This window comes from Condylura cristata, unplaced genomic scaffold (assembly GCF_000260355.1).
Source record: "Condylura cristata isolate star-nosed mole 26May11 unplaced genomic scaffold, ConCri1.0 scaffold00005, whole genome shotgun sequence".
In the NCBI taxonomy this organism is placed as follows: domain Eukaryota; kingdom Metazoa; phylum Chordata; class Mammalia; order Eulipotyphla; family Talpidae; genus Condylura; species Condylura cristata.
The window spans coordinates 16668439-16683225 of NW_004567106.1; the positions used below are offsets into that span (position 1 = coordinate 16668439).

The following is a 14787-nucleotide window of genomic DNA, read 5'->3' on the forward strand; positions in this document are numbered from 1 at the left end:
GTGTTTTTTATTAAAGCTGTGTGAGATTTTAAAAGTAGATATTAATGACATCCCCTGCCATTGAAAACCATGTGACCAGACAAATTACAGAATACAATTATGATATCTGTTTTGTGATCATCGTTTTCATCACTCCTCATATATTAGCCTTCTAATCATCATCCCTAATCATCGTCTGTAACATGTCTGGGCCAAGCATTATATAGAGACTTGATCTGACCTGCATCGCTTAGGTTAGCAAGACACTTGGACTGGCTATGGAACTTGCTGAAGTGGGTAAGATGTAATTTGCACATTGCAGTAAATAAGTGGTAAAGCCAGGGTAGACCCTACTTATATATGATTCTCACCCAAGAATTTTGTTATATGGACTCTTCTTGGGCAGTATTTTGGGGCAAAAAGCATCATTTAGAAGCCCAAAGAGTTTATTTCATGTGCATATGTAAGAACCTAAGTATTTTGAAAATAAAGCTGCACCATTCGATTTCTGATTAAGCAATATTAATTTGGCTACAGTGAAGAGGTTAATTTTTTTAAGGTTATAAGTAGTTTGGGAAATGAGCCTAAGTTATCAACTTTGTTGGTTTCTTTATGCAAAGTAACTGCTGATATATAATATAATCTGACTCTTTTTGGTTCACACCAGTTAATACTACTATCTCAGATTATTGAGATAATAATGCTATGTTCAATGTACATTGCTTAGTGTCAGAGTTAGATATCTGTGCTTCAAAGTACAGTACCCTTGCTCTGAATCTCAGTGAATTTCATGAAGAAGTCCTTTTAAAATTAAGATACCAACCTAGTCCCCTAACTAGGATGAAACTCTAGTCCTTGGAACTAGGTAGAAAACATGTTTTAGGGGTCTCTCTAGTGGTGCAAGGGATTAAGTCTCAGTACTATGAATCTATCTACAGACACTGCAGCCCCAGTTTGATTTCCCGCCAGGGAGCTGACCCACATGTTGCAGCAAACCTCTCCTGTCTTCCCTACTGCTCCCCTCAGCAGAGTATTTCAATAGATCTGTCTGTTCTGCTCCCCCCCTGTCTCTGGTGACTGCTCTCACCCCCTGCACCTCTGTCCTGTACCCCTAAATCTTAAATATATATATATACACATTCAATTTCACACCTCTATTCTCCTGCAACCAAAGCCATCACTTATGCAAATATAGACTAACCTGTATGATCAAGTCACTTAGTTCCAAAACAGTTCCAACATTCAGCAGCTCCCAAAGGTTATGCACAATAATGGCCTAGTTCAGCTTTAAATCTCTTACAATTTATAGTTCTTTATTCCTTTACAATTTATAAAGTATTTTTACATAGGAGGATATTTTTTCATAGAAAAAGGAAACTTCAGTTTTTATCCACATTTGCTTTAATCTCAGAGGTTCTCACCTATAAAAATTGGGTATTTGGTTAAATGTTTTCTGGGACTTCTAAATAAGAAAGATGCTTCTCGTTACTATTATAATAAATCACTGACATTGCTTGAAAATACTCACTTCCTAAAAAGTTCTTCTGTTTAACATAGTTGCTTCACAAATGTGTTGCTCCACAACAATGTCTTTAATTGCCATGAATCATTTTTAAGTCAGTATCCCAATTACCTACATTTTGTTTGTAGAACAAGTCATTAACCTTTTTTAACCATAACTTCCTCACTTCCCCCCCCCCCATTTGACTCTTATTTCTGATGATGCTAGTAATCCTAACTGACTTTGATTCAGAATCATCTGACACATCGTCACATCCAGAAAAGGTAGTCATCATATTGGTTTCACAAGAGTGTGAGAAAGTCACTTGCTTTAATACAGGTTAAGAGGAGACCTGGGCTAGGAACTGGGTTTTTCTATTCTGCATTCAAATTTCATTACACTTGTCATTATACTAAGCTATTTTAGTTGTATATAAGATGAGATGACCTATCATACAGTATCTGCTAATAGTTTCAGAATCTGTGAATTCAGTATTGTTTTGTTGTGCAAGCATTATTTGAATTTCCACAGGGAATTGGGTGCTGTGTAGACTGTAGTTCTAGTGATTTATGCTTTCTTCCCATAGACAACATTTACCTGTGGAAGTATCACCCAGGACTTTATGTGAGGACAGAGTCTCTGATTTGCAAAGACTTTCTTCTATTCAATAGTAAATAGTTGATTATATTTAAATAACTTTCACCTTATCTCCTGCTCTTATGCCTGGTTAGAGACATTTAGAACAGACATATTATAAAGGAACAAGGTTTGACTATCTCTTACATTGTAAAAGTGTCCAACACCCCAAAGAAATACTTTAGTGGGAATCAAGCTTTAGATTTCTATATTCACTGCAACAAATGCTCACATGATCTGTGTTTAAGTTAGTAATAACCAGTTGATATATTGCCAAACATTCCTAAATGGTAGCAAGATCTTCCAGTTAATCTGGGGGCTTAACTTTTGGGGTGTGTTAACAGTAAACAAATAAGGATGTGGGACCAAAATTTTCTCTACTGTAATATTTTAATATCAGCATTAGAGATAATTATTTCATTGTCACCTTCTGCATTAGAAGGCCCAAAAAGAAGCCAGTGTGTTTCTTCAAGTTTGTTTTATTACCCTGAGGTGAAAATAGCTGTCAGCCTGTTAACTGGCCAATCATAAGATTAAAGATAAAATATGAACTATATATGAATGTACATATCATAAATTGCATATTTTCATTGTATTTGAGGAAAGTCAGTTTTAAAAATAAGCAATCTCTGTTACTAATATGATATGGATATACCATGGAAATATTTGCTGATGTGATATGATTTCAGACTACAGTAAATATTCCCTAGGTGTACAATATAACTCAAAAACCTTAAAGTGGGGCTTTCCCTGGTGGCGCAGCAGGTTAAAGCACAGCTCTAAGAAGCTAAAGCCACTTCAGCATGAGTTCAGTCCCTGCCCCAGAGGTGACCCACATGTCATGGCATACCTCTCCTGACCCGCCCGCTGCTCCCCTCAGCAGTGTGCTTCATCAGTTGGCCTGTTCTGCTCTGTCTCTGGTGAATCCTCTCACCAATCCTGCACCTCTGGCCTGTACCCCAGTTCTGTATGCATAAATAAATAAATCATTAACAACAACAAAAAAAAAACCTTAAAGTGTAAGGCTATAAATTATCTGTATAATCAGTTTGAAAGCTAAGATAACCATTAAAATTCAGAGGGTGATAAATAAGTAGTTTCATAGCATATTTTCAGGAAATAATATGGAATATGGTTAGATTGATCAATTTGGAATTATTAAATAGGGGCTTCTGTGGTGAGTTAGCTGATCATGACATCTGTGTGTACTGTTTCCTTGTTATCTTGTTTGTTCAGATATACAGCTTTGCCCTGTTCCTCTTGCCACTTATAATCTATTACCTCCCTCTTTGTTCAGTCACACAGCTTTGAAAAAGTAGTCTGTACTTCCTTATTTACCCAGTGGTCATCAACCCACATGTCGGACTTCCACTCCTGCTTAAAATTCTTCCTCTAAGCAACAGTGTCTACTGCTCGGTCCAGTGACATGCTAATCATGATCCACATGACCCCAGTGCTGCAGTTCACACTATGAGCTGTTCCCATCTTCACCTCGCTCCTTCCCTGGTTCCCTGCTCCTTCTCATCTAGGTCATTCTTTCTCATTCTCTTTCACATCATGATCTGCCAACTCCCTTAAGGGTTTTGTTTGTTTGTTTGTTTGTTTGTTTGTTTGTTTGTTTGTTTTTTTAAGGCTTCCACTTTTGATCTTTGTGTTTTCTTTATACATTCTTCCTGAGCAAATTTACCCAAACCTCCAGTTACTACCCACTAGTAAATCTGTTTTATAGTCTAGCTCAGATCTGTTGATGGAGCTCTATGTGTGTTTCACACTGTCTCCCAGACATTGCAGCTTGTGTGTATCATGAGAATCTCAAACTCAGCAAATCTAAAAACTTGATATCTCCACTTCACTGTCTCATTCTAAAATGATATTTCCTTTTATCTTCTTTTTCTTAAAGATTCATTTATTCATACAAGAACTGGAGTACAGTCCAGAGGTGTGGGGGTGAGAGGATCACCAGCAAAAGATTGGGGAGCAGAACAGGCAGATCTTCTGGAATATACTGCTGAGGGGAGCAGCGGGCAGATCAGGAGAGGTCCGCCACGCCATGTGGCTCACCTCCCTAGCCAGGGTTTGAATTTGTGCTGCAGTGGCTGCAGATAGCTCAGAGCTCTGCACTTCAACCCATTGCACCACCAGGGAGGCCTCCTTTTACACTCTTATCTTGGAAAGTCTGCTGCCACGCAGGACCTCAAACCCCGAGCCCAGGGCCATCCTGACATTTTCCCCCCAGTGCTGCACATTTAGTCAGCTGCTACTCCTGGTGTTTCCACTGCCTAAGTTTCTCCAGATTCTTTCCCCTCCTTTCCACCCATGATACTGCCTCAGTTTCCTGCATGTGACATTTGCCCCAAGTGGCCATCTTTGATTGGTGAGTATTGTTTCCCTTGCCAAAAGTTCTCTTTATCTGCTCTCACCTTTCTGGCAAGCATCCAATATCATCTCATCTTCAAATTCTCAACTCATATACCACCATCTCTTATGTTCCCCGACCCCTTCCTCTTCTTCCCCCATGTCATACCCCCACAGTTAGGTACATTTTAGCTTTCCCTTTCACTTTGCTGAGTTTGGCCTCAGTCCTTTTCACATCATCTGTCCACTCACTGACTAGCCTCACTCACTCACTTTGTTCCTAGTATAAGCCCAGAACACTCACTCAACAAGGGTTTTGACAAAGGTGTATTCACTCAACAGAACAAGGACAGCCTTATGTATTCATGGATATAAAGGTGTAATTACCTTTTTTCATCTATAATTTAACCTGACTTTATTATCAAGCTTCTATTTCTACAGGAAGGTTAAAAATAAAATAATCTTCCCTTATTAGGTAAGTTTGCTTATCATTAAAGCAGGGCAAACTTTTCTCACCCATTCCTTTTTTCCTCCCTCAGTTGGAATGCATGTGTAATATTATGGCTCTGGGATGGTGCTTGGTCAGGTTTGAGAATGGAAGGATGAGTCTGGTTTGCATCTTTAACCCTCACTCCTACTTCTATTGAGGTATACCCATTTCATCTCGTTTTCTACCCCTTCAACCAGAAAAATTAGTCTTACTGTTTCACATTTAACACTGGTGTCTACTTTATGGTTCCTGAAATATACTCTAGCTCCTGAGGCTAAGACTCTGATTCTTGATATGAAAAACCAACTTTCTAAGTGTATCCTTATTCCTCCTACCTCTCAAAAAACCTTTAGGCTAGGAAATCAAGGTGGTTTTTTTTTTTTCTATTTAAACTATATTGGCCTTCAAACCTAGGCCTCTGCTGTTGTTCAGGATACTTATTTTTAAATCTAAAACTAAACAAAATTTTTGTGCTGGATAAATGTGTCCTTATTCCACAGTAATGTGGCCCACTGGATGTAGAAAAGAAGCTTGAAGAAACAAGAAAAGATAATAGGAAAGATACATTTCATTTTAAATAGCTAAAATTCTCCTGACAATAAAAGATATTTAGTGTGTGCTTCAGGTACCTAAAGACTTTATGAGAGAGGAAACCAGACAGTCTTTGATCTCTAGGTGCTTGCAAAAGGTGAGAAACCTAGACAGCAACATAAGCCAGAGTGTGACAAGGTATAATGTAATGAGTACTAGAATAGAGGTACATATGTCATTCCTTTTTTGAGAATGGGTAAGGGAATGAGAAATGACTTCCTAGGGTTTATACTTCAATTTTCAGTCATGGTTTCACCTTTCAGTTACGTGGAGGTTTTAAAATTTTTGGTGCCTATAATTTGAATTCCCAAACTCTGATCTTAAAGTTTAGAATGGCATTTAAGCTCTATCCCCAGGTTCTTATAATGTAAGGTGGACTTTGAGGACCATTTCAACAGAGGAAATGGCTAAATATGCTGGAAAATTCTGGATCATGTTACTTAAGAGTTAGTAGTTTCATTTAAAAGAATAGTCACTAACTCATGTGACTGAAAGGAATGACTTTTGATAAAATGTGACTATAAAACTTCTTTGGTTTACAAGTCCTTCAGATAAAGATTATAATTTCACCTCCTACTGTCACTATAAAAAAAAAAAAAAACTCCAAGAGCTGTCCCTAGACAGTGCTATCACCACCTCAACCAAGCTAAAATTGTTCAAGTCATTTTCCCCTTTTGCTGTTCTCTAACAAACATTCAAAGGACATAGTTTTGTGCTGACATTCTATCTAGCTCTTATTTCTCCTCCTCTCACTTCATTGCCTTTTTTTGAAAGATTTTATTTAGTTATGCATACAGAACTGGGGTACAGGCCAGAGGTGCAGGAGCAGTGAGAGGATTCACCAGAGACAGAGTGGGGAGAAGAACAGGCTGACTAAGGAAGTACTGAGGGGAGCAGTGGGTGAGTCAGGAGAGGTCTACCGCACCATGTAGATCACCTGCAGGGCGGGGATCGAACTCATGTTCAAGTGGCTTTAGCTTCTTAGTGCTGTGCTTTAACCTGCTGCACCACCAGGGAGGACCATGCTCCCTTATTTTTCATACAGTTGCTGCTGCTCTGGTCAGTCTTAGTGACACTGTGTATTCCCTCCAATCATCTTCCATGTTCAATTGGTATTTTTAAAAACATAATTAAGTCCATCTTTAATATCACCAGTAGCTCTTAGAAACTGTTATATTACACAAAAACAATATATAAAGAAACCAATTTTACCATATATTCATTGATATAATTAAGAGCTAAGTTCCTGTAGCTCAAAAACATAAACAGATTTCAAAACACTTCTAATAAATAGTTTGTATTCATTCATTCAGTTATTGCTAATCTGATCATTTCAGGTCAGGGTTAAGAGTGGCTGGAGCCTACCCCAGCCCCCAGGGTGATCAGGGGAAGCTGCTTCTGGAGAGGATGACCTGCCATCTGTAAGATGCACTCACACACCCACACTCACTCAGACTGGGACTGCTTAGACTCATCAGTGAACCCAACATGCATGTCTTTGGGATGTGGGAGGAAACCAGAGTAGTGGAGAAAATCCACACAGATGTGGGGAGAACATTTGGACTGTACCCCAGCTGGAACTCTTTTTTATTCTTCAAGTCATACTTAAATGACATTATTTGAGAACCTGTTTTAGGTATATCATTGAAAGATACTGAACTGACTTCTCTACAGTATACTCATATAGGATATAAACACTTCTTTATTTCCCAAGCAAAAGAATGATGTTTAAAGTTTTGAAATAAAAAAGGTAGATTCCTGGAATTTCACAGGTCATCACCATTTTTTAAGCTATGAGAACTTTTGGGGATATCTGAGTGCACATCTGTATTTAACTCTGTCTAAGGGAGAACCTAAGTACAGTAAAAGTAAGGCCCTTGGAAGCAAGGAAGAGAACAGATCTGGGCTCCCTTCTTTTATAAAATTTAAAAGCATTTGCAGTAAAGAAGTTAGAAAGGGACAAAAGAGAGCCTCCTTGGAGGCACAAGGGGCTAAGTCTCCATGCGCAGTCAAGCTGTCCACAGCCATGCATCTCTGGCCTGTACCCCTGCTCTTGTATGGATAAATAAATCACTTTTTTTTTTTTTTGAAAAGGGGGGAGCAAAAGAATGCGGAATTCTCTGCACATGTTGAGTCAACATCACATGGGTAGTTTTGAGTTCTCCTTTAACTCAGCTTCTAAAATATTGCTTCCCTTCAAGGGCATCATTAAGCATTGTTTTTATTTCTGCTTTTATTTCCTGTACCAAGAAAAGTCCTGGCTGAACTTTGATGTTTAATTTTATAGGAAATTTTCAAAACCTCTCATTTTCCCGCAATGTGGTCATTTCTAGAAATACCACTAACTTGCTTTTATTTCTTGCTGTTCGTGCACCAGACTGATTGCCAGTAATAGACTGTTTTTATTCCCTATTTCCTCCTTTCCATTTATCCAGAGTATTTTGTTTTAGTTTAATAGTCTGTATACTTAGAATTAATAATAGTTCACATACTCTAGAGTATGTTAAGAGTGTTCACAGGCAATATGTCTATTAATATGTACAATTTTGACCAAAATTTAAGTGAACTTCACTCTGTATTAGATGTTTCCATCTTTACAGGCAGATTTTATGCCCTCCTCCAACAAAAATAAAAGATGTATTACTCAATTGTTAAATTCCTTGAGATCTTAGAGAATAAAATAGTTGCCTCTAAAACCAGGTTTGCTTTATAATTTACATTTATCAATTTTGTCACCATCAAAATCCCATCAATGTATTATAAGTAAAACAATTTGAAGTACAGTAGAAGATTTTCTGTTGTAAAGTGCACATCAACCTACCACAGCAATTCAGAGATCTTTAGCTTCATAGAGATTTCCTTTTTTTTCATCCCACTCCCTGGAAAGGCAGGATAAGTTGCATTAGAGGAGTTTTTCTAGCACAGTGCCAATTGAGTGTGTTTTCCTGTGCAGATTAGTGAAGTAGTCTTAACCAACTACCTCTGAACAGAGTTGACAGCACAGCTTGTTAGTAGCACTATACACATTCTCATAGTTTAGCACAGTAGAACTCTGTTAAAATGAGTTGTTCTAAAATTATCACCCCACATAGTAACCTATAAATTAGTCAAATTTAATAAATTACTAAAATTCTGTTTAAAACTTTACGACATAGTTTAATGTACTGTGCTGTGGTCTTAGTCAAACTAATGACTTTTGCATAAACTATTCATTATGAATAGTTCATTAATATTCATTAATATGTTCAGTATGAACTGAACATATTAATTAGCATTTCATTAATATGACTGAATGATTCTGCTTTTAAAAAACATAATTAAAATCTGTTATTTCATTTCTTATCTGACTTAGCCATTGGAAATGAAGTCTAGTAAATAAGGTGTTACTTTAATAAAAATAGCAGCATAAAATAACTTGAAAAGAATAAAAAGTAAAGCATAACACAAACATTCATGTTCATGTTCAGTAGGGCTTTTTCTGTAACCTTTCTTAGCGATTGGGTCATTTTTAAGTTAAAAGGCCAGCTTATTTTTAAAATCTTTATTTTTTTTTTCTGATTATTTCCTAGAGATATTTTTGTTATTTTAAAGGTAGAAACTGTGTTTTCTATGCATTGGCAAATAATATTTTCTACAACTAAATTTATTTGTGAATTAGTAAAACACATAAAATGTCCCAACCCAAAGTAATATTATAAAGAAATATTTTGGGATCCAGAGAATATTGTAAAATTATATGTTAAATAATGTTTTTTTGAAATTATTACCTATATATATATGTATATGTATATATATATATATGTATCTTTAATTTACCAGGCTTCCATAATGTTTTATAGATGCTAGTAAAATTTACTGTGATTTTGTGTAATCTCTTTGAAGTAGATGAGAGGTCATTTCTATCACTACTTAGGGAGAGCATAAATATATGTTAGATGATTATATAAATACAGAGGAAGACAGTAATGAAAGTTGCTGATACATCTGCAAAATCTAGATAACAAATGGTTGTTTATCTACTTCCTATATTTCACTGTAGCATGAATATTAGATGTTCGCTTTCTCAGACCTACAGAAAAAGAATCATTTGCAACATTTTATGGAATCAAGTAGGTAAGGAATCAGAGCTAAGAGTCTTTGACATGCTCTGCAGCTACCTGGTTGGCACATTGGATAAATTAATGGTACAGATTCCCTGTAATATCTGTAATATCCCTATAGGATCCACTCAGCTAAGGTCTCAGTCCTTTTTAAATGCTGGAACCATCCAGGAAGCTTGCAATAAGCACCAGAGTTGCTCCCCGTAACACCTGGAGTATGACCCTAAGGGATGGGATTGGATGTCTGTATTTTTAGAAATCATCTTCCTATTCCACTATCTGATTTTCTAGTTCCGTGATTAAATTTAGGCTTTGATCCTTAAGAACTGTTTGTTTTCTCTCTTGTAAATACTAATCTGAGCCATGGTAATCAAACTCCTTTTAAAAGTGAGATTCGTGCAGATGCAGGAAAGAAGAGAGAAGGCAATAAAAGTGCTGAATTCGCTTAAAAACAAAAGAAATAGTCTTCCACCTTGTTGAATAGTGAGCAGATTCTAAAGTAATAGGAATCACAAATCTTAGTCCGTTTTACTTTTGCTACTTACAAACACTTAAATCCCTAAAATGTATATTCTTTGTCTTGTGATGATGTGTGGCAACCAAATGAAAAAGGATTACTCTGAGTCCATGTGCAGCGTACAGAACAATGAGAAGTCGACAGGAACAGCACCAAGAAAGTACAGTCCAGTTACAAGAGCAGTCTCGTTTTTATTTAGAATCAGACCGAAAATAAGAAGATCAAAGAAGCAAACAGGCAAACGGGGAAAGCACAAGTGTGTGCAGTCACCAGCTGGCCCAGCCAAGCCAGGGATATAGGGACAAAGTCCAGGAAGGTCTCAGTATTTTGCCACTCTAACCATAACCCCTGTTGCTGTTTCTCCATCTGCTGTTTTCATTATGTATAGATCCTCATGCCAGGACTTTTGCCCTTAAAGGTTCTTTTTCAGCCTTCCCTGTTTTGCACAGTGAGAGGCACAGAACAGTCAAAGCAAGGAAGAATTAAGACAAGCCCAAAAATCCAAATTCCCGCAATTCTTTTTTTTTTTTTTTTTCCCCAGCAATTCTTAAAGAGGAATGTGGTATCGGTCCATCAGAAACATGGTGGGGTTGTTGCTCATAGAGACTTGCAGGCCCACATTCTTTGAGGCTGTTCCCTCCAGGGCTTGCAAGAAAGCCAGCCTCATTTTAGACAGCCAGGCAACTACAAATGAATGAAGAAATTACTCTGGACTCAAATGTCTTCCAATCAGAGATAGAGCCAGTCTCTGAATCATTGGACACTCTGTTACCTTGTTATTAATTTACTTGTTCTTTTCAAACATTGCAAACATCAGGCTATATAGCCAATGAGTGACTGCTGGAGTCTATTTCCTTTACACTTAAATACTGCAACCTTTTCTACAAAACTGACCAAAGGATATTTGGAAATATAATTTGAAACACAAATCTATGATGAGCATTAGTGGTTTACAAATTATCTGCTTCCTAGTTTTCTCTTACACATTTTTCGATACCTAGCAACTAGTTCACGATATGGAACTAATAAAAATCAGTGAAATACCAAAAGAAAAACAATAGTAACTTAGATAACAGTAACAATGGAAGGCTTTTGTTCTGCATATACATGCTCTGGCTTTCACTTAACTTGTATCTTTAAAAATATTTGTCTTCAAACAGAATGGGATGTATGTTTTCATTTCTACCTAAATGGAACTATATTGTTCTGACTTTTTTATTCTTGATAATGTAACTTGGATACGTTTTTAGACAGGTGTTTAACATTATCTTCAATTTGTCACCATGGAAGAATTGTTAACATTTAATATCCTTCTGGTTATTGACACACATTTGTTGTTTTGTTTTCATTGACAGTGACATTGTTATTCTTACATTTGTCTCTGCATACCTCTAAAATATTTTTTTAAGATTTATTTTTTATTTATTTATGCATAGAAGTACTGGGATGTAGGCCAGATGTTAAAGGGGTGAGAGGATTCACCAGAGACAAAGTGGGGAACAGAACAGTCAGATCTATACATACTGAGGGGAGCAGTAGGTGATACAGGAGAGGTCTGCTGCACCATTTGGATCAACTGCCTGTCCTGGAACTAGTGACAGCTTTATAGTGCTGAGACTTTGACCCCTCTGCCACCAGGGAGCCCCCACCTCTAAAATATTTTTTTAATCTAAATAGCAGTTATTGTAATCTACTTGTTTTACAATGTAAACTGTCCTTCCTAAATTTTTATATTAAAGTAAGACTTTGAGGGCCCTCCCTGGTGGCGCAGCGGATTAAAGCACAGCACTCCGAAACTAGCTGAAGCGGCTTCAGCACAAATTTGATCCCAGCCAGGGAGATGACCCACATCACGCAGCAGACTTCTGTCCCTCCCACTACTCCCCTCAGCAGTATATTTCATCAGTCTGCCTGTTCTGCTCCCCACTCTGTCTTTGTTGAATCCTCTCACCACTTGTACCTCTGACCTGTATCCCTGGCCTGTACCCTAGTTCTGAATGCATAAATAAATAAATCTTTAAAAAAAGAAAATTCATTATAAGAAATAATAAAGTAAAACTTTGATATTTAAGTATCTGCTTTTTCCTTTATGCCTTAATTTATGTAGCAATTATCCTATCATTGAACATTTAATGTCTTATGTTAATGCCTCATTAATATAATCACACAGTAATAAAAACCCTTGTTCATATGGGTTTTTTTTCCTTCTCTTTATAAGAAACTTATTAAAATAAATACCAGACAGTGATATTTCAAGGTCGGTGGTTTTTAATTTTTTAAATGATTTTTGTTAAGACTGTTAAATTGCTTTCTCTAAGTTCTGTATCAGTTTTTATGATCACCAAGAGTATCTCATTGACAACGTTAATGAAATGTGGTTTCCTTATTTTATTTTGGGTTAAGTTTATTTTAAATTTAAGAAACACATAAAAGTTTACTTTCATAAATTGTAATTATTAGACTATAATACACAAAGAGTGGTGAGATAGTATTTGTACTGTCCATGTTTCAACACTGACTTTATAATAATAGAATAGAGAATGTGATATAAGTGAAATATAAAATCACATATACATCAGCAATAACTTTATTTTTCATAGCTTTTTTCTCCCCAATAAATCCAAATGAGTATTACAATAGGATGGAATATTGTCCACATATTCCCGGGGTCATTCAAAACATCTGTCTCTTGTAGGACATTTACCTGTGGTATGGTTCCTCGTGCAACAAATACGAGCGTCTGAAAGCAAGTCAGGTTGCCATTGGCATTCGGGACAATGAGAGGAAAGGAAGAGCTCAACTAATTGTGGTGGAAGAAGGAAGTGAACCATCAGAACTTATGAAGGTACTGTGACTTGTGTTTTTTCTGAAATAGTTTCTGTCCTAAAGTATGGATAGATGTGCATATGTCAGTTTTAACACATTTTCTAATACTCTGGCTAAGATTAGGTGAGAGGAAATACTAGGGTGATCTCTGTCCTGGTAAGGATCCAATGGAACATCAGGACTCCTCTTACCAATTGCATGACTATGAAATCTTGACTCCCTGTTTCCTGTGGTGCATAGGGACAAAGTGGCTGGGTAACACTTTTAAGACTGATTATAGGAATATGCTTTGGCTGGAAAACAACAGTTTATTCATCTGGGCTTCTAAACAATTTTTTGAAAAATGCATTCAATTTAAAAATAAGCATTTAATTAAAACAATGAACTAAATCTTGCACTAAGAGATTAAATACACCAGTATTTGAAGGTAAGCATCATAGGTACAACACTTGTGATTTTTTTTAATAGCATAATAGTTTTTTACATCATTTGTGCCTTTTTCCATCTCAGCTGTAATCCGAATGGGCTTCCCAACACCAAATCACCCGTGTGCCATCACCATAGTCCAGTGCACTTCCCCCAACCCCATTTTTGATCCCATGCCCCACTGCACCCCCATAAAATGTCTCTGGTATATAGTTGCTCATTATTATTCCCCCACCTCCTCGGTCCTTTGTACTCCTGCTATGAGTGAAGTTATCGGTATTTTTCTTTTTCTTTCTGGCTATTTTCACTATTTTCATGATCCCTTCCAGCTCCATCCAAGTTGCTGTAAAAGGCATGTGTTTATCTTTTTTGATTGATGAATAATATTCCATTTTGTATATGTTCCATATATTTTTAATCCAATCATCTACTTTTGGGCATTTGGGTTGATCCCATGTATTTCCTATTGTAAATAAAGCAGCAATAAACCAGGGGTGCAGGTGTTTTATTTAATCAGTGTTTTTGACAACACTTTTGATGTTTAATGTAGTTGTTAGATTAATTGTAAAATTGACTTAGTGACTCTTTATACCCACATCATTTATGTGACCATTAGTTTTGAATATTTATTGAATATATTGACCAATTTTTCACCACTAAGAAAACTGCAGTGAGTATGTACAATGTATATTCTCTTAAGGCTGTCAGTCAAAGAGTACAATCATATTTAAGTATCTTGTTATGTGTTAGTAAATTGATTTCCATTTATTCACTTAACATGTATGTATGAACTTCTGTGTTGTGTTAATAATTGTATGTTTGTATCTATCACTACATTCTTTACACAAGTAATATTTCATTGTGACTTAACAAGGTCTGTAAAGATTTTACTTTGCAATACTTTTATGAATCTTCCCAATTTTGATAGTATCTCTTTGAATTTTAATTTCTAATTTCAAGGAATATTACACATTTTCCCTCAATGACTTTAGCCATTTGTCTTTATAATTTTCAAATTACTAACTTGTAAATATTTTTAAATGATTCTTATTTTAAACAGTTTTAGACACTGGAATTACCAGGTCAGTGAAAACCTGCATAAGCCAGTGATAAAAAACTATATAATGAGATAATTGTATTGTAAGACATTTAAAGTTTATTACTGAATAACTACCAAAGATTTTTATATTAATAACATGTTGTAAATTATTTTAATTTAGTGGGAAGATACACATGGTATAGCACCAAGAAAAAATGCAGGATATCCATTTCATACACAATACTATCTTCATGTATAAGCTTATATGCACATAGTTAGACATTCACATATATGGAAAAAATATACTGAACTACTTCCAATATTATC

At 36.2% G+C, this 14787-nt stretch overlaps 1 protein-coding gene across 1 annotated transcript in view; it reads left to right on the forward strand.

Moving 5' to 3' along the window:
- The window catches only part of SCIN (scinderin), a 64005-nt gene that overhangs the window by 9356 nt on the left and 39862 nt on the right, over nt 1-14787 (forward strand). Inside the window, exon 4 of the mRNA XM_004676726.2 lies at nt 12865-13014. Coding sequence (XP_004676783.1) covers nt 12865-13014 — 150 coding nt within the window. The remainder of the gene's footprint in view (nt 1-12864; nt 13015-14787) is intronic.